Here is a 21,093-nt window from a genome sequence, read left to right on the forward strand (position 1 = left end):
TTTTGTTTGATTAACTTATTATGAAGATTAGATAGTTAATTTGCTAAAAATAAATAAATAAATAAATTATTTACAATGTATACATGTATGCTATGTGGTGCTGTGTTGTGTTGTGTTGTTAAATTAATTGTTTGTTTGAGTGATAGTGCTAGTGTTAATGTTAATGTGGTGTGTTTGATGATGTTGATGATGTTGATTGATATTTGTGGTTAATTGTCTAGTTAATTATATAATTATATGTATGTATTATGTCAAATTTTGATATATTCGTTTGTTTATTGAAATCTTACAAATATGTTATTATTTATATACATATGATATTTATGAATGATTGATTTGATTAAGTTACTGAAGTAAAAGGAAAAACATTGAGTTTTTCGCGACTGTCTTTTTTTGATGAGAAGGTGTGGGGTGTTTGTCCAAAAATAATTAATAAATTAACCAAATTTGATTGATTTTTATTTTTTTTATTTCATTGCCGCACACAACCAAGACTATGATTCGTAGTCTTGGACATAACAATGAACATATCAAGTAATAATAATAATTTTTTATTTAGTTTTTGTTGCGTGTGTGTGTGTGTGTTATTATATTGATGTTCTATATTTAGTATAATTTTGAATCGGAATCGATCAAATCAATAAAATTAAAATTAAATTCACATGTTTAAATGTATTTTTATTAGCTTTAGTTATAATAATAATAGTCTATGTAGTAAGTGTAGCATGCCAGTTGATAAAAATATTGAATTTATTGGTCGTTTTTTAACAAATTAGGGAAATTTACATTAGGTTATCTGTTCAGTTGTTGTTGTTGAAATCAACCAATCAACAACATCGACATGATTTATTCGTTGTAGATGACAATGACATCATTCGTCAATCAATCAATCAATCAATTAGCATGCTTATCAAATATAACCTACAAGTAAAGAATTGAACAGAAGCTTCTTTTTTTTATTTTAGCAATAGATATAAACAGATTGAGAAAACACATGATTAAATTGTTTTGTATGATGATGATGATGTATTGAGATTGTTAATATTGTGTTGTCATAATAATAATTATTTGTTCAGGGCAGTAGACTTTTCAATTTTGACACTTTCTTTTCAAATACCTCTATACTGTGTTCTGAAAGTTTCATATGCGTAAGATCTGTTCTTTCCAAGTGAATTAAAACATCACCTGTGATCTCTTGTTCCTCAAAGAAATCAGAGTAACCTCCAAGACCGATTTCTTCTAGCCATTTCGCTACTGTTTCTACATCCCATTTCCTGAAATGAATATCTTTTTGAAGTTTCGAAGGTTCTGTTGTTTTTGGATTAGAATAGGATGAATTCTCCTTTTGCTGACTATTGCTACTACTAAAATTATTTCTACTATTATAATGAGTCGATCTTTCATTCTCATCTACTGTTGTTCTATTGTTTTTATTTTGGGTTAATCTATCTTTAGAGAGATCAATGGATGTCTCCAATGTTTCTTTTCGACGATATCCACCGGATCCCATTCCTCCTCTTCCACCTCCTCGTCCACCACCTCTTCCAAATCCAGTTTCACTTCTACCTTCACTTCCACCTTCACCTCTACTTCCACTTCCTTTTCCTCTTCCTCTTCCTCTTCCACCTCTGAATGATGATGATGATGATGATGATGAAGTATGAAAATCTCTTCCTTTTTCTCTTTCTCTATCATCATTGTGATGATGTTCATAAGTAGGTTCAAGCTGTTGATATACTTTTGAAAGAGCAGCCATTCCACGTGGTCTACTCAATAAAATTTCATTTTCATCTAACTCCATTAAAATACTAAATTATCTTTAAAATAATATCTTTATCTTTAAGAGAATATAAAAAATTATATATTTTTGTATACAACACACATTTAAATCATTTTCTTATACCAACATGTTTTGGTTAGTTAAACCAAAAAAAAAAGTGAAGTTTTAAGTTTTTAATTTAATTTTGTTTTTGTTGTTGTTGTTTTTTTAAAATGAATGATTTTAACAGTACATTTACAATCTTTTCAGATGCATAGAATATTGGAATTTGCTTTGGAAGCAAACCTTTCTTGGTCATTTTTATTGGTTTAGCACCAACCGATAAAATAATAAACTAAATAATAAATAAAAAGTTAATAAACATAAACATAGATATCGATTTGATTTAACAAATTATATAAACTAAACTATAAACTTACCATCGGATATAATAATGAAAAGATTGCATTACCAATCAACAAGGGGAAGAAGAATGATGCCAATGTAAATACTGCACCATAACCAAACATATATGCCCAATGTGATTCGAAATATGTTAAACGTTGCATTAATGACCATTTTCCTCTTAAAATCCATTTATAACTATAAAATATCAATAAATTGATGATTAGTTAAGTTAATTGTTATTATTATGTTATTGTTATTGTTACATACTCGAAACACCAAAAAGAATATAACCATGTAATAAGTACAAAGTTAATGAGTGAAGTGTATGGAATGAAGGCAATGATTACAGAGAGCACTAAAAAGACACCAAACATCAGATTACGGTAGATCTCATCGACGATCGAAGAGAGCAGTCGGTTTACAGATGCTGGTCCACCAGTGTTTCTGAATCCAGATATTCTAAATGCTTCGGCAGCAATCTCTGTATACCACTTGGAATTCAATACCATACTGAAAATATAAACTGGATATACCCAGAGTAACTAAAAAAAAAAAAAATGTTTGAAAAATTATTAACATTCAAATGTCATTTTGATGACTATGATCATTATGATTATATGTAACAACTTACACAATAAATAATAGAGAATATGTTTGAGAGTGTTGGGAATTGTGATAAAAGATATTCTAAGGTGGGATGTGCCCAGTAGAGATAGACGAGGTAGGAACCAAGGAAGATGATTCCATTGAGTAAGATACAGTTGTAGTAGAGACGCTTGAGTGATTTCGAATGTAAAAGAATCTTGAATGCCAGCATCACCTTGAATGAATCCCTCACACCCAGATAGATCAGCTGTAGTACCTCTATCAACTGACCTACAATCTCCACCGGTTTATCTTTGTCATCGATTCTACTACTAATGAAACTACTATCGCTACTATCACTTATTTCACTTCCAATACTGCTACTTAATAATTGTTGTTGTTTTTGTTCATTTTCTTTATTAATATTATTATTATTACTATTACTATTATTATTATGATCACTACTACTGATATCTTGTTGTTCAGTAATTACTTTTGACATTCTATCTATAATTTGTACAATATTAATATTAAAAATGTTTTAGGAAAAAAAAATGTTTATAAAAAAGTAAAAATACAAATATGTTATGTTATCTATGTCCTTTTAAAAACAACAAAAAACATAATAATAATAATAATAATAATGATAATAATGATAATTCAATGAGATCAGACAATAATTAAAATTATAAGTTTTTGGATTGACAAAAAACCATGCAAACTTTTAAAAAAACATAAATTATTAATTTTTTCAAATTTTTTGTTGAAAAGAATCTTTCAAAAAAAAAAAAAAAAAAACAAAAAAAAATATTAATTTTGAAAGAGTCGTGTCTTTTCACAATAATCAATAATTATAAATATTTAAATAAATTTATATATCTATTGTTTAAAAACTTCACAATTCTTTATCCACAATCCACACATTTTTAAAAAGCTTTTGTTATTGTTCTTATTCTTCTTTTTTATCATTGATTAAATTTGCAACATATAAAGATATTTTTATTATCATTATCATCATCATCATTATCATCATCCATCATAACAAACTTATCAATCATATAAGAAGTGTATAAAGTAAAGTTTTGTTAAACTTTGATTAGATAATCAAGCAATCAACAAGTTGATTTAGTTTAGTTTTGTTTTTGTTTGGTTAAGTGTTGTTGATTTTTTTTTTTTCATTAGTTTTAACAAAAAAACAAAAAAAATAGTTAGTTAACATAGAAGAGTCAACCTTTAGACTTACTCCTACCTTACTGCTTCCAGCTACGGTTTTCGATTTCCGTACCACCACCGTCACCTCTTTCTTTTCCCCTTCTCTCCCTTCCCTTCCATTCCTTCCCCTCCTACCTGACTTGTACTGCTTCAAATATCCTACCTAACCTACTTACTTACTTACTTACTTACCTACCTACCTACCTGTCTATTCAAAAATATAATAATATAAATATGTCGTATGTATTTCATTAATAAAAACAGCAACAGCAACAACAACAACAACAATAACAGTTTTATAACTGTTTATTCTGAATAACAAAACAATAAGAAGATCAAAATTATTATCAATCAGCAATGCATCAACAATAATAATAATTATAATAATGATAACATATTGTCGCAAGGTCTATGTTATTGTTCATTCTCAATTTCAATTCGATTCTTGTTGTTGTGTGGTTGTTGATTGGTGATTGAAGATCATCTATTTGTTTTATACATATCATATATATATATATCATATATCTTTTAAACACAAATAGTCAGTCCTTTTCATCTAATAGTTACCTTTTCTCTTTTCTCTCTTTTCTTCTACCCAATTAAAAAAAAAAATATCATAACAAAAAAAAAAAAAAACAAAACTTAACCTTTATTTTTTTTTTTCTATTTCCCTCTCTCTCTCTTCAACTTAACTTTAACTTACCCTAACCTTTACTTTTCTAATTCAACTTTACTTTCACAATAACTAATTATTTATTGACAACTACTGAACTATGACAATGATTATTATTATTATGAATGAAACATATAAAACACATTATATATTACATTATATGAATTTGATGAATTACAATAATAATTAATAATAATCAATAATGGTACTACTATAAAGTCTCTCAACAACAACAACTACAACAACAACGACTACGAATGATATGATGTCGAATAAACGTAGTCTTGAGTATCAGTCGTCGGAGGACTACGAACAATCGAAATCAAAGAAGCAGAAAAACTACACACCAACACCATCAAAAGTGGTACATCTCCGAAATCTTCCGATCGACTGTACGGAGCATGAGATCATGGCACTGGCCAGTCCGTTTGGTCAGGTCGAACACATTCTAATACTCAAAGGAAAGAGTCAGGGTTTCATCCAGATGGCCGACCTCACTTCGGCCACCGCCTTTATTCAATTCTACACGACCATCCAAGGTTCTATCCGATCAAAGAATTTCTTTGTACAATACTCCAACCGTGAGGAGATCACCTCATACTCTTCAGTTGTATGTTAATCTACCAATCAAATCAAATCAATCATCATACAAATTGAAATATTATTGAAAACAAAAAAAAAAATAATTGAACAATTGACTCATATCAAATCAATCTCATCATACTCATAATTATCCACCATCCATATATTCATCATCATCACATACAGGAAACACCAAACAATATATTATTAGTTACGATTTCCAATATAATATATCCAGTGACAATCGATGTCCTCTATCAACTGTTCTCGAAATACGGAAGTGTTTTAAAGATTCTCATTTTCTCAAAGTCTGGCAACTTCCAGAGTTTAATCCAATTACATACTACCGATTCTGCTATCAATGCAAAAAGAGTAAGTTAACCTTTCCTTCTTATATATTTTAGTAACTTGATGATTCACATAATTTGACTAACATTTTATTAATACTTCTAATTAAAAAGGAGTTGGATGGTCAAAATATTTATAATGGATGTTGTACATTAAAGATTCAATATTCTTCACTTAATAATTTAAGAATTAAATATAATAACGATAAGAGTAGAGACTTTACCAATCCGACATTGTTACCAGGTACCACTTCACTACTTTCCAATCCGATTGGATTTGGTATATCGCCAGCACCAACAGCAGTCATTCAACATCAACATCAACACCAGCATCAACAAGCATTGGCCATTCCACAGATGGTTCCACATGTGGGTGCATTCATTCCACAGGTCACAGGTAACACTGTACTGATTGTAGGTGGATTGCCAACCAAGGATGTAACTCCAGACGACCTCTTCACTCTCTTTGGCGTCTATGGTGATCCATTACGTGTGAAGATTATGTTTAACAAAAAGGATACTGCATTAATTCAAATGAATTTGCCACAACAAGCGTAAGTATATATAAATGGTATTTTAATTATTATAACTATTAAAAAGGTTATAATAATATTAATTATTAGATTGGTGTGATAGATAGTTGGTTGTTGGTTGAATAATTTTATTATCATATAATTAATTATCATTTTATTTTAAATTAATTTAATAACAATAGAGATTTAGCTATACAATATTTAAATAATGTACCATTTAGGGGACATACAATAAGAGTAAACCCATCTAAACATAATTCCATTTCTTTACCAAAATCTGGAGACACTCATGTATGTCGATGTTACCCATCAATCAATATTATCGTAATAACCACTGCGCTGTGGGTGGTGTTGCGACACCACTGCACTTGCCTGTGATTCTTTCGTGAATCTACAACAACTACTAACGAAACAATCAAATTCATTTTCAAAACACATATTAGGGTGAACTCACAAAAGATTACACCGGATCCACAACCCATAGATTCAAATTGCCAGGTTCAAAGAATTATCAGAATATACATCCACCCTCTCCTACACTGCATCTTTCCAATCTACCACAGGATCCAAACATTGAGGAGCTTGTAAGAGAACTCTTCTCCAAATACGGCGAAATCAAATCATTCAACCTTTTCCAGTAAGTAGAGTTATAAACTTCCACCTTTCTTTTTTATTTTTTTGTTTTGTTCAGTTTTTTTATTTGCGGTTGGTGTGTGCCACCTTTCAAAGGAGCTGTAGATCTACCAATTGCATCTATTACTCTACACCTATCAATAACTTACAAATTAAGAGTGTTTTGACTTTCAAATAATCACAATAACTTTCTTGGTACTCACACCAATTTACTCTATACCTTTAATTTTTTTATTGTGGTTGTTTGTTGTTTATTGTAAAATTGCTTTATTTGGTTTTAATCTCATTCTACTCTAGTTATATCAATTTTAACTATATCTCATTTAACATTATTTTATTAATTTTCACGATCATCATTGTAGGAAGGATGCTAAAATGGCACTGATCGAGATGAAAACACTGGAGGAATCAATCAATAGTTTGGTAGCACTGCATGGCCATGCAATTGGTGAGTATATGATCAAAGTATCATTTGCAAAGACCACCACAATCAAACCCAATAAGCAACAGTCCTCATCTACAACTACAACAACAACACAACAACCTTAATCAAGTAATGATCAATTCATATCATGACGGCTGTCCTTACAATAATAATAAATAATTATAATTAATAATCAATCAAATCAATCATTGATCAACCCATAATATTGCCCCTTTGTGTCAGAAGTGGGTGGTTCCAAACAACAAAATTCTAAAGAGTTTTTTTTTTTTTTTTTTTTTTTTTTTACTGCTTTCCACAATGAATTTCTCCAATCACAAAGCAATTTCATCCAATTGTGTCATTAAGATATGATGCATATTATTTTTTTGATCTTTACCTCAAAGATTTCAAAGTGAACCATGACCATCATTTGTGTAACATCAGTTACGTGAATGATTTACCAATTTTGATTTATTAAATCAAAAGCATTTGATGTTAAATCTGATCTACCAAATTAATCAGACTAACTAAACTCTTTTCTTCATTTACCTTTGGTTTCATATCATCTAATCACCAAAAGCACAAAAACATATTGAAAACAACTCATTCCCACAGCTTGGTGTTTGTTTATGATAAAGATTAAAGTTTTTGTAAAAATAAACAAATTCTGTTTTTGGTAAAAAAAAATTTTAAGTGAAAAAGTGTTGATCAAGTGTTTTTTGAACAACTAGATTCAATCTAAATCTTTGTTATTAGGATATGAGTTAGTGATTTAATATTTGAATGGTTTACCTTTAAATAATAACTATTGATAAAAAGGAAATTAATTAATTAAGTTCAATCACAGAAAAGATTTTTTTAAAATTGTTTTTTTTAAACACTAAATTGAATATGTGGTTAAACTTTAAACTCCATTGAGGGAAGTTCGAATATTTTTTTATAGTATTGTGCAATGTGTCACAGTTAATTCAATGTGACAATATGAAATTCCAATATAAAAATCGATTTGGTGAAGAAAATTAAATTAATAAAAATTTTATTAAATGGAAATAACAATGTCTAACAATAGTTGAGGTGTTAATCAAAGAATCAAATAAAAATTAAAAATAATAAATTCAAGAAATGAAATAAATATGTTATTGTTAAAAGTGTGAAGTGTTATTAATTTTTGATTGGATAGTTGTAGTGTGTTTTGATGTTACATTATGATGATGATGATAATTTTAAAAAAAATAATGATAAATAGTGGTTCTTGTTTTTCTCGTCAGAGACAGTATTGGAAGATAGATAGGTGAATAAAATAAATTAATTATAGTTGATTTTTACTATTTCTAGTGAAATCAATGAGATAATATTGAATATTGCGATCATTCATCGCTTATGGTTCACGAAATTTGGTAAAGGGGGTTGATGATGAAAATATTAGAAATGAAATACATATTGGAATTTATCACATTGGGAATTATTGGGTTGAATCAATAGTATTCCATAAGCGGTTGTTCATATTGATAAATCAGTCAAGTGTTACAAATAAATAGATCATCAGATAAATTATTGGATGTTGAGTATCTTAATAGAATACATCAATATCACCCTTCACACACTCTAAATTTAATATATAAATATAGAATAAAAAATATAAATGGTATAGAGCTTTTGAAAATCGAAAGTAGTTTCATTTTTGGTGGTGGTTTGATAATATTTTTGACACAATCTTATCTGTTGAATTACATTGATAAAATTCATTCTATGATGATATTGATGATGAAATTGTTAAACTTAACTTACTTTCAATCTAATAAAATATAGCAGATATAAATATTATATAATATTAAATAGGAAGGTAAAACTGATGGTGGTAAAAAAATAATGTGGTGTGTGTTAAATTAAGTATATTTGACACATAATGAAAAAAAGGGTAGATAATTTCATATGATAAATTTAATTAAAACATTGTTGTTGTTAGTGAGTGGAGAGTGTGTTTTCGGTTTTGTGATGTCATTGTGTGTTTAATTTAATTCTTATTTTATGATGATAATGATGTAGCACTGTGCTTTTATTCATATTATTAACTTCCACAGTTTGTCAATCATTTGTAAACACAGTATTTAAAAATATTTACATAATCTAATCACATTAAAAAAATTCGTATTACCTATTTGTGAATTCCAATATAATAGTGTTTCATATATGAAAGTATCAGTATTTTCATCATTATATTATATACCAATATATATAATTCAAAACAAAAATACTGTGGATTCAATAGTTTAAACCACCATAAAAATTAATATGATTATTGTTGTCGTTTTTATGGAATTCACAACACCAATGATGATGGTTAAATAAGTTCGTTTTAAACATAGGTTGTTCTATAGGATAATTCCATTAACATCACAACACTATTAACCATTATTGACAATAACAGAAGTATCAAACTATAACAATATTCATGTTAGTTATTACTTCTTTCACCCAACATTTAGATTTTATTCATACTAAATTGAATGAAACTTTTGATAAAGATAAAGTTTTAAATACTACCACACAAATGAATTGATGTCATCTCCATACTTTGCAATTTAACTCATCCACACTATCCTGTGATTGTTATGAGGTGGATTGAGTGAAAAGTGGATTGGGGAGTTGAAATGTTTAATTACTATTATTCCAATTTTAATATTAAATTTTAATTCTTTAAAAGAACCATTTGTATCAATCTATGTCAAATAGGTTGTTGTATTTTGTGGTAGTGTTGGAGCTTGTATAATTTTTGTGATTGTTTAATAGTCAGATATGTAGTTGTTAATATGCTATAGCAGTGGTACATTAGTCTATTTGTTTTGATTGAATTTTTAACCTCATCTCTCACAAAACACAAACATCACCATTTATACTATTTCCATTTATGATAGTATGTAAAAACACAAAATTTCATTCTTATTGATTGTTTAATGAGAACAAATTGTCATTTACCCACTCCATCACTACCAAAAACAACAGCAAAAGTTTAGTACAAATTTTCTACTTAAATTTGAATATAATAATATCAGTCTTCTATTAACAACAAACAGCAACATCTTTAGAATTATTTCCGGTTTTGAGCGTAACTGGTCACAGCGTTGACACTATCATCAACCGGAATCTCGCTTTCTCAACCTCCAATAAAATACTCTCTCAAAAGATAGCAATTGATTTTATATGATTTACTATAGTGGTTGCAAAAAACAACCATAGAATTGTTAGTTGTTGATCAATTTTAACAATAACAAAGCAATAAAAAACAAATCATCACTAAACAACAACAACAACAACAACAGCTGCTGTAGCAGCAACAGAATCCATTTAACCTGGATCATACAACAACAACAACAATACTTCCCACAAAGTTATAATCAGGAGTAATACTGATTTAAATAACAATAGAATCAGTAGTACTACAACAATCCTGAAACCAACCACAATTTTAACTGTTGGTTAAAAGCAAGATACTAAATTAATATTATAATATTGTATTTTTAATCATTCCATAAATAATGTGTGTGATTACATTTAACCACTGTTCGATCATTTATATCTGTCAAGAATGATAAACTTCTGTTTTGCCCAACTTTGCTATTACTTACCAAAATTGTATGTATCTCTAACTCAAATTTATCACACCCACACCACTTCTTTCTTACAATATATCTAATTTTCTCTTTTACTGAACCAAAATTAAAGGAAATAAATATAAATTTATACACGATCAATAAAATATAGATTTAATTCCATTTACCATCACTAGAGAGGATATTTATTTTTTAAATCTTCAAAAATCCTCTCTTTCATCCATTTTAATAAATTTGTATTTTATTTAAAAAAAAAATATTAATTTAAAAAAAAATTGTTTGGTTTTATACACGTAATATAAAAAGTACTCAACAGGTTCACTTTTATTATCTCTATCTATTTTGGACACTTTGTTATAATCATTCCAATATTTATTTTCTATCTATTTCATTATTTATTTAATTTATTCTAAATAATCATTCAATCTCCTTCAAATTCAATTAATAATTAATTATTTTTTTTAATTGGTAAAACTCAATTTCCAATTTAAATAATTTTTTGTTGATCACATTTCAACCTATAGCCATAGGAATTTCCAAACTCTGGATTTCAAAATAAATTTTCTCTTTGATTATTGTAATTAAGAAAAAAAATAATTTAATTAAAAAAAAAACAAAAAGGTAAATATTATTTCCAGTAAAAATATAAAAATAAAATTCCAATAATAGATCTTGTCAAATTTGATTTTGAAATATATTTGTTGTTGGTTTTAACAATGATTTGTTTATTTACTTCAAGTAAATCAACTCCTTTTGTTTATTATTTCTTGTTAACATATTCAATTTTAACCTTTCTCATGAATTTCTTGTTAAAAAAATAATTTGACAATGATGTTGAAAACATCAATCTATCTACATTCTATAACATCATTGCTATTTTATATACAGACAATCTATTTCACACTGACCAAGAAAGGAAATAAAAAAAAAGTGAAGTTGTTTTTAACTTCACACTTTTATCATTCCTAAATTTCACTTCCAATTCACTTATTCAAACCTTCTATTTGGTTGTTTTAAAAACAAAACTTCAAACACCAATCATATTTGATTTCATAAATTATTGTATAATTATTGTATTTGTAAAACCTAGAGAGATAATCTGCCGACCCGATTAAGTTTACATCTGTATCAAATTTAACCTCACCATTAGAAATCATAACAAACTGGTAAAACAACCCAGTTCACTACACTAGATCTAACATCTACATTGAAAGAATATCATCCACTCTTCACCATGGAAATGTAAAAATGGAATTATAATATTTATGTTTACTGAAAAGTGACTGTAGCGATGACATTGAGGTAGAAACTGTCAGTTCTTCCATCAATGAAACCACACACATATATGATATATCTATCTTAATTAATTAATGTGTTTCAATTAAAATTATAATATATATCACAAATGTTCACACACTTAACATCAAAAACAGCACCCCTAAATCAATATATTCACTACTGCTGCTACTACTGTTGCTAGCAGTACTCTTACCATCAGTCATATTCACCAACGAATTTTGATTAGAATGTACTCTAAAACCAACAACAACAACACCAACACCACCACAACACCAAATTTGAAATTGAAACAATATAACCAAATCAAACAAAAAGGTTGAAAAAGCACAAAACATAGTCTCTACATTAGCAGTCAATCAAGATGGTTATTGCTCAAATTTTAGTTTACAAATACATAGTTTTAATGTGTTTTTGGTTTTTTTTTTTGATTTTAAAATTCTTTTTAAAATTCCAAAAAATTAATCTGTGGAAGTTAAGATGTGTGTTTCAATCATGATATAATTGTTTTAATTTTTTTTATTTTTATGTTTTTTTTTTTTGGTTTCATCTGTTTTTGGTTTAGCTTTAATGATTGATTCATTAATTTTAAATTATCTTTTTACACTCATTAGATTTATAGTGGGTAAATGTGTTTTTGTGTGGTGTGGGTGTGTGTTGTGTGTGATGGGTGCAAATAATGTAGTAGTAGGCATGTGGGATTATGTGATGATGAATTTGTGTGCATGTGTCTCAAACCCCCACCTAGCTACTACTACCAGCTCATAGATATATTGATCAGTGCTAAAAAGATACAATGATCAAATAAAATGGAGATTTGATTGTTTTAGAGTCGCTCCGTCTTTTCATATTGGAATAATATATCTATCACCTGTTGTGTAGAAAACTTTATTACATTCTCCATGATACCACCCACAATCCACCACTGCGCTGTACCTTCTTTTACACAACACAGCGCACACCTATTGTGCCACACTGAAATCACCTCGACAATCAGCTGCATTATATCTAACACCAACTACATTTATAATTAATATTAATAATAACTGCTTGCAACACCCAAGAGACAACAATAATATTGACATTAGCTCCACCCCCTTCGTTGGTGATATTGCTATCATCATCTTCACCCTTTGCTCTAAACCTCTTCACACATTTACCTTCATATATACCTGCTTACTATAAATCAATAATCCACATCTTTTAATTTATGAATATATCTTAATTTAAAAATTTATTTAAAGCCAGCAAGTTACCAAACAAATACTTTGATAACTTGACTTGTTGTTGTAATATTTGCAAATCAATCAACCAAAACAAAAATATATAAACAATTGTTTTATTTGTTACTTCCATTTTGATAAACATTTCTTTTTTATAACTTTTATCCAATATCCTTGTTGCCGTGTTGGTCACCATACTAACATTAGGTACCCAAACAAAAAAAAACCATAAAATTTTTACCTCTATATATTATTTAATTTATATAGCATTAACTATTCAATTGTTGTTGTAACACATATTCGCCATTAAAACCAACTTTGCATATTCACTCTATAAAGTGTAAATATATAATTTCTTAAACACCAACAAACTTTAAATTATTAATGATTTATCCAATCATTTCCAATTACCACCAATCACAAATCTAAAATTAATTCAATCAAAATGGTCATTCGATTAAACTAACTAACTTTATCTTTTTTTTTATTTTTTTATTTATTGATTTCTTTCTTTTTTTACTAATTTCTTAAAATACCAATACTGTACCATTGCTCCACTTTCGAATGAATTGTATATCTCTTCAATACTTAAAGAGTCATTGTCTGCATTTTCTACCTGCCCGATATTCAAATTATTGTCATTTTTATATAAAAGTGTTTAATCAGCTGGAACACCACCACCACACAGTCAGTCATCACCACCACCACCACTACCACCAACAAAGTAACACCAAAATATTATTGACACACTACCACCCCAACCCTTCATTAAAAACATTCATACTCACACCTACCACCATCATCATTGCAAATCTCACTTTATGAACATCCAAGGTAATTTAATTGAATTTCCAAATTTGTAAATTTTAGTAAACTCGATACTAACTGTGCTGTTTAAACAACACTTTATTTCTTGTTTTTATAATACTACTATTCTTAAATTCCTTGACAACCTAATCTTTATAGTTTGAGATTATAACCAACCAATCAAAATTCTTCAACTAATATTTCACTTTTGTAATTAATTAATATTTGTTGTTCAGTATCCTACTTAATTTATTGTTATATACTATTTATATAAATTTAGAGAGACAAACTTGTATAACTTTAATTGGTTAGCTACAAACTTGTATCACTAAAACTTAATTGTATAATATACCGTACCACCACCATTACTATTATTTAACAATATAAAAACCTTGTATAATTTCAACTTCACAACACCACAAACCAACCAGTCACTTAAAAATGGAACATAGAAGTTTAAGAGTTTTATTGAATACACTTGACCATGAGGAGGCCTGCTCCAGTCCATCCACCATTCTCAAGAGATTCAAAGAGGAAGATGAATTCGAACTCCGATCAATCAATTCCAAGTCCGAGGACAACCCAAATAGATCTCCATTGAAAAAGTCGCGCAAGTCTGACGATGAAGACACTGCTTCCTCGCCAACCTCCTACTCACCACCACTCCAAATGTCGCAATCTGGTGCATATAATTTAGAATTCATCCGACCAAAGCGTGCCTCTGGCTCCGACCATATGTGTCCATCGCCAAATTCACGTGATGCTCTCTTTGCCAATTATAATACCCACCACTCTAATAAATGTAGTAATTTCGAAAGATCCGAACAAGAGGTTGCCGACCACGACAACTGGGGTGAAGAAGATCTCTCGGATGACGATGACTGTGCCGATGACGACTACGAAGAATTTGAAATCCACTATCCACATTTCCACAGTCAATTCGAAGAGATGAGCAAATCCAAGCCAAAGCCAGATCAAAACTTCTCACTCAACGAGAAATTCCCAATCAATAGATCATCCAACAAAGTAAATTTGGTACCAAATTCTGCCGCCACCACCCCATCTCACTCTCCAAAATCACATGTAGGAACACCATCCCGTCCATTCCCAACACTTGACTACAAAGTAAAGAGTGAACAAGTCAAACAGAATCCAGACGGAACCTACAGTTGTCCATATGAGACATGTAACAAAACAATCAAAGGAAATAAAGGTAATCTTTCATCACACCTCAGATGGCATCGTAGACTCGATGCTGAGGCCGGTGACATCAAAGTAAACAATCTAGAGGAAGGCGAAGAAGAGGAATTCACCACACCCATTAAACCATCACAACGTGGTGTCCAACTTCGCAACCAAATGATCTACTACGGACTCAATTTGTTCCGTCAAGACAACCAAGGAAAATATCTCTGTTTCTTTGAGAACTGCCAACTGAGAATGCTTACAAACTTCTCACGTCATATCGCCAAGCATGAGCGTAAAGGTGACAAAATTAAAGAAGAACTTCTCCAGCATACCCCCAAGCGTGTAGCTATGGGTAGCTCACCAACATCACCACCACCACCATTCCCATCGCCATCAACCCTCTCTTCTCCAATGTCATTACTCTCACATAGTTGTCAATTAACTCCAACCCTTTCACCATTACAAGACAGTTTTAAGCCAAAGGCACGTAAGATTCTCACTGTCAACACCAAAGTCTGTTCCAATAATAATGTACACTCACCACCCATCCTCTCAACATTCAATGTAACATCATCACCATCCAAACAATTAATTTCTTCACCACCAATGGACCCATCGAATTTGAGACGTTCATCCTCGAAACTCGACGCCATGGTTTCAATTAATAGTATTCCACGTGACTCTGACAACGAAGAGTTGTTGGTACCATCGTCACAGACATCGCCACAAAAGGCACCATTTTCACCAACTTCATCAAACTGGTTCGGTTCCTCGAAATCTGCATCGACCAACTCCATTCCTTTTGGAAACTCCGATGAAATCCAGTGGGTATACAAAATCCCAAACACTCCAACCTCTACCCCAGGTAGTCCACGTGTATTCAATGCTCAATCACTGAGTGCATCGTCATCGATCGTTCCAACATCGCCACCATCTAACTCATCCATCCCCGCTGTAATACCAACCACTCCAACCTCTGCCATGAATTTCCAGTTTGCCAAACTTCAATTCTGTCGTTCCAAAGAAGATGAATGTGCCAAATCTCTCATGGGACTAACTGGAAATCATATCTGGGATTAAATTTGCAACATCATAAAAAAACAGTAAAATTTCACAATCACTCTAATCTATTTAAATATTCAATAACTATATTTTATTGAATTATATTATATAATATATATACATATTTATATATTTAACTATTTATAAAATCTTTTTTTTCATTGCGAATTAAAAGATATAAAATCATTCCTGCTTTAAAAGTTTTAAAATAATATTTTATAAAAAAAAATAAAAAATTAAACAATCTAATTGTTTTGTATATAATATAACAAATATCATTTTTAATGTCTTATTTTAATTTTTAGGATTTGTAAATCAATTTAAATTGGAATAAACTTTTCTTTACCTTTTTTATCTGTTTTCTGGCAAAAAGGATAAAATAAATTACTTTTTAATTTTTTACTGTTTCGTCAAAACAACATAATATGGTTAAAAGATAAGGTTGAAACATATCAAATCTGTCGAAAAAGTGATATTAATTCTTGATCAATAAAAAAATCTGTTTTTAAAATTCAACATTATTAAATATTATTTATAGAACTACATTATTTTATTATTTTGTAGAAAATAAAAGTAAAACTTAAATAAGATCCAATAAAATACGATAAACTATCACTCTAAACTTAACCTTTGATAAATAATTAAAAATCTTCCAAGAACTTTAAACTTTTAAAAGAAAAAATAGATTTAAATATTCGAATCAATATTTGTTTAAAAAAAAAAGATAGTGTTTCTCATTTTAAAACAAGGCCACAATAAATAATTTAAGTTAAAAAATAATATTTATTAATTAGCTGCTATAATTTGACCATTTTCCACCCTGTTTAGAATAGAAATCCATTGGATAAACAGTTTGCCACTCGATACCATTTAATGCTACTTCAGCTTCATATGTATTCAATAATGGTGTTGTAAAAGCATATCCCCAATCAATTGATAATCTAGGGCATGCTATTTGTATCCATCTAATATATAATTTAAATAATTAGTTAACTAAAATAATAAAACTAATGATTGATTAGAAAAAGTTGAGGGCAACAACATACGTTTGAATATCACTAAATAAATCTAATTTCGATGGAAATATTTCCGATAATAAAACTACTGTATAATCTTTGTTGGCGCGTTTCAGTAGATCTTCGAGATGCTCCAAGATCTTTGGACTACCTTGACGACCAAGTGTTCCCAAGATGATACCGAAACGGTCGGCTTTACGTGCAACCTGAATTGCATCTTTTCTGATTGCGTGCATCTGATCGAAATCGTAACCCTCAATCGAGAACACCTTGCTGTAAGGATCATATCTATAGGCCTTGATGGTGGGATTCGAAATCATGATAGACTCCAAATGGAATCGACCGTCACCCAAATAAACTACGACTACTTCATCACTGCTATCATCGTCGTACTTGATCTTTGGTGATGTGCAACCTAGAATTTCACCATGTGACAATGGTTTTTCCTGTGGAATAAAAACATTCTTGAAATGCTCTGCCAGTGTAACTCTTGCTGACTTTTAATCAAATGGTTTGTATGTATAAGATTGTGGTAATAATAATAATAATACGATTAAACAGTAAACAACACTTACTTGTAATGAAGCAGAAAACTGAATAGTTGAAACCAATAATAATTTTGTGTCGACTGTAAAATTAAATTTCAGTGTCTCTATAAAATGTTTCAAATCTATTTGAATATCTACAAAAATATACAACATTCTAATTTCACTAACATCAATTGGAACTATTAAAAAAGTAATTATTGTATATTAATAAATAATAAAGTTGATAACAGTGATATATATATATATATATATGATTAATTTACTTACCTAAACAAGAATGACCGTAATGAACCATAAAGTCAGCACCTAATGATCTTGCAGTGTAGTCGTCTACACAACATGCACCATAAGTTACATCACCCATGATGATAGTTTCAACATTGGCGAATCTCTCTAGAATGTCAGAGATGATACAAGAATACATTAATAGACCCTCTGGGAATTGAAGTGCTACACGCTTCGATTGCGATTGTCTTAGACGCCATATGGTCTTATGTATTTCGAAATTGTAGTTTGGTGGTAATATCTGAATTGCTTGATTCAATTGTTCATCGTTTAACAACTCGTCTGGTATCTGTTGTTGATTCGACTGAACAGCTCTACCAAATATCTTTGGTTTAGGCTTTGTACTACCACTATTCTGTGCAACTACAATATCTTTATTATCATTCAACGATTGTAATTGTTCGCCTTCCAACTGTTGTTTCTGTCTTAATTCTGCAATCTTTTTTTTACCGACAAATCTTATCTTTTTTTGTGGTTGTTGTACTTGTTGTTGTTCCTGTTGTTGCTTTACTGATACATCATTATTTGATTCTATATCATTTGTATCATTGCTATTATTACTATTATCTATATTACTCATTTTTAAATATTAATATAGATATCTTCTTAAATTTCAATTGGCGAAGAATGAAAAAACGAATGACCACCAAAATGCGGTTTCAAAACAAAACATACTCTTGCTTGTATATGGTGAATAAAACAAAAAACCCACCCAGATCACATTTACCCCACTAATTTTTAATTTTTACATTTTTTTTAAAATTAATGTGCAGGAGAAAGAAAAAAAATGTGGTTGGTAATTTAAAATGTTTTTTTTTTTACATTTTTAATTTATTAAAAAACAGATTAACATCTACAGTCAACTTAAGCTTGTTAGTTAATGGCTAAAAGAAAGAGTAAACAAAAGCTATTCATTACAGCTGGTGAATGGGCGAATGATTTCGGTGGAAAGAAAGACGGTGAAAAGAGAAGTAATGAGAAACCATTACCTTACTACTGTTGCAGTTTGTCTTTGCAACCATTCGACGATCCAATGTGCACTTTAGATGGTAATCTCTATGAGATGCTGTATGTTGTTATACTACTACTACTATACTATATATATATATATATATCTTAAATACATCTACTAACTATATCATTTATTATATTTTTATTGTTAGTAATATTATACCTTTTTTAAAGAAATATAAAAGAGATCCTGTCACTGGTAAACCTATGACATTTAAGGATCTTTTTAAAGCAAACTTTGCTGTTAATTCCGATGGTATGACTTATTATCTATCAAATTTTTAAAACATAACAAACTACTAACAAATCGATATTGTTGTTGTTGGTTTAGATGAATATCATTGTCCGATTTTAAAAAAAGTATTTACAGATTACTCTCATATTGTGATTATTAGAACCACTGGAAATGTATATAGTTACGATGCTGTCAAGCAGTTGAATATCGATGCTAAACACTGGTTGGATTTGATGGAAGATACACCATTCACAAAGCAAGATATTATTACACTACAGAATCCTGCTGACAAGGAATATACACAACAAAAGTCGCTATCAAACTTTCACTTTATCAAAGAAGGACTGGATTTTAAAGAAGATCAAACCACTTCAAATATCAACTTATCAGAAACAGCTCTAAGAATATTCAATGAACTTAAAGCAAAAGGTATACCAATTAATAGTAATGATAGTACATCAACGACTACAACCACTTCAACAAGTACAACAAGTTCAAGTAAGTTGACAACAAGTAATCTCAATGCAGAATCATCGAAAACCAGTATACTAGATAAAGATGTCGAACAATATAGAAGAGAGAAACGTGAGAAAGAAGAAGCAGTGAGAAAGCAATCCGGTCAAGCACCTTCGTTCACGTCGACTGGAATGTCGTTGACGTCGGTCATTGAAGATCATCCTGCAGATCGACCAGGAAAGAAAACCAAGAAGAAAGGATACGTCAGTATACAAACGAATATAGGTGATATTAATATCCAGCTGCACTGTGATTTCGTACCAAAGACCTGTGAGAACTTCTTGGCACTCTGCGCCACCGGTTACTACAACAATGTCATATTCCATCGTTCGATCAAGAACTTTATGATTCAGGGTGGTGATCCCACTGGAACTGGTACCGGTGGTCAATCGATTTGGAAGCGAGCGTTTGCCGATGAATTCAAACCCTACTTGTCACACCACGAGCGTGGTATACTCAGCATGGCGAATTCTGGTCCAAACACAAATGGTTCGCAATTCTTTATTTTATTCAGACCGGCTCCACATCTCGATCGTAAACACACTGTTTTCGGAAAGGTTGTGGGTGGATTAGATGTTTTGAAAACAATGGAAATGATTAAAACCAATCAAAATGATGTACCATTAGTATGTACATATTTATTTATTGTTATTATTATTTGTTTATTAACTTTAAATCAATTATCTTTGTTGTTGTTTAGATTCCAATTAAAATATTAGGTGTAAAGATATTTGAGAATCCATTTGAAACTATTGATGAAGAAGAACTTGAAGAATTAAAGAAAGCCGAATTAAAGAGAAGAGAAAAAGAATCTAAATTTAATGACACTGAAAGAGGTCAGTGGTATTCGAATCCAAATGTTGTTGTTCCACAAACCAATAAAACTGGTGTTGGTAAATATATTGTAGATACAAAACCGGTAGCAAAGGTATCAGCAAAAGTAGCAGTAAAACCAATAGCAACAACAACATCAACTACAACGACACCAGAACAAGAATCCCAACTTAAACGACAAATTATTCAAGATAAACTTAATGAAACAACAAAGAAATCAAAGACATATGGAAACTTTTCAAACTTTTAAATTGTTGAATGAAAAGTCTAATAAATCGAAATATATTAACTTATTAATTAAAATG

At 29.8% G+C, this 21,093-nt stretch overlaps 7 protein-coding genes across 7 annotated transcripts; 4 read left to right on the forward strand and 3 right to left on the reverse strand.

The window, feature by feature from the left end:
* Positions 1–496: 496 nt before the first annotated feature.
* PPL_03467 (uncharacterized protein) lies at positions 497–971 on the forward strand (the record flags this gene model as incomplete). The annotated part of the gene is made up of 3 exons (XM_020574431.1): positions 497–534; positions 777–927; positions 966–971. The coding sequence occupies 3 exons, from the start codon at positions 497–499 to the stop codon at positions 969–971; spliced, it is 195 nt and encodes a 64-aa protein (XP_020436503.1).
* A 101-nt stretch (positions 972–1,072) lies between these two features.
* On the reverse strand, positions 1,073–1,801 carry PPL_03468 (SAM domain-containing protein; the record flags this gene model as incomplete). Its single annotated transcript, XM_020574432.1, has 1 exon — positions 1,073–1,801. The coding sequence occupies one exon, from the start codon at positions 1,799–1,801 to the stop codon at positions 1,073–1,075; it is 729 nt and encodes a 242-aa protein (XP_020436504.1).
* A 157-nt stretch (positions 1,802–1,958) lies between these two features.
* PPL_03469 (EI24 domain-containing protein) lies at positions 1,959–3,254 on the reverse strand (the record flags this gene model as incomplete). The annotated part of the gene is made up of 4 exons (XM_020574433.1): positions 1,959–2,114; positions 2,200–2,362; positions 2,435–2,709; positions 2,799–3,254. The coding sequence occupies 4 exons, from the start codon at positions 3,252–3,254 to the stop codon at positions 1,959–1,961; spliced, it is 1,050 nt and encodes a 349-aa protein (XP_020436505.1).
* Positions 3,255–4,198: 944 nt separating this feature from the next.
* PPL_03470 (RNA-binding region RNP-1 domain-containing protein) lies at positions 4,199–9,889 on the forward strand (the record flags this gene model as incomplete). Its single annotated transcript, XM_020574434.1, has 9 exons — positions 4,199–4,203; positions 4,857–5,247; positions 5,406–5,591; positions 5,681–6,120; positions 6,282–6,390; positions 6,543–6,683; positions 7,199–7,285; positions 8,996–9,014; positions 9,861–9,889. The coding sequence occupies 9 exons, from the start codon at positions 4,199–4,201 to the stop codon at positions 9,887–9,889; spliced, it is 1,407 nt and encodes a 468-aa protein (XP_020436506.1).
* Positions 9,890–14,534: 4,645 nt separating this feature from the next.
* Positions 14,535–16,361, forward strand: PPL_03471 (uncharacterized protein; the record flags this gene model as incomplete). Its single annotated transcript, XM_020574435.1, has 1 exon — positions 14,535–16,361. One exon carries the CDS (start codon positions 14,535–14,537, stop codon positions 16,359–16,361), a length of 1,827 nt encoding a protein of 608 aa, XP_020436507.1.
* Positions 16,362–17,133: 772 nt separating this feature from the next.
* On the reverse strand, positions 17,134–18,772 carry dph1 (2-(3-amino-3-carboxypropyl)histidine synthase subunit 1/2; the record flags this gene model as incomplete). Its single annotated transcript, XM_020574436.1, has 5 exons — positions 17,134–17,308; positions 17,390–17,852; positions 17,935–17,987; positions 18,056–18,086; positions 18,175–18,772. 5 exons carry the CDS (start codon positions 18,770–18,772, stop codon positions 17,134–17,136), a joined length of 1,320 nt encoding a protein of 439 aa, XP_020436508.1.
* A 300-nt stretch (positions 18,773–19,072) lies between these two features.
* On the forward strand, positions 19,073–21,038 carry ppil2 (cyclophilin-type peptidylprolyl cis-trans isomerase; the record flags this gene model as incomplete). The annotated part of the gene is made up of 5 exons (XM_020574437.1): positions 19,073–19,260; positions 19,356–19,459; positions 19,535–19,611; positions 19,717–20,580; positions 20,655–21,038. 5 exons carry the CDS (start codon positions 19,073–19,075, stop codon positions 21,036–21,038), a joined length of 1,617 nt encoding a protein of 538 aa, XP_020436509.1.
* Positions 21,039–21,093: the final 55 nt, after the last annotated feature.

This window comes from Heterostelium album (assembly GCF_000004825.1).
Source record: "Heterostelium album PN500 unplaced genomic scaffold PPL_scaffold3, whole genome shotgun sequence".
Classification (NCBI taxonomy): Eukaryota; Evosea; class Eumycetozoa; order Acytosteliales; family Acytosteliaceae; genus Heterostelium; species Heterostelium album.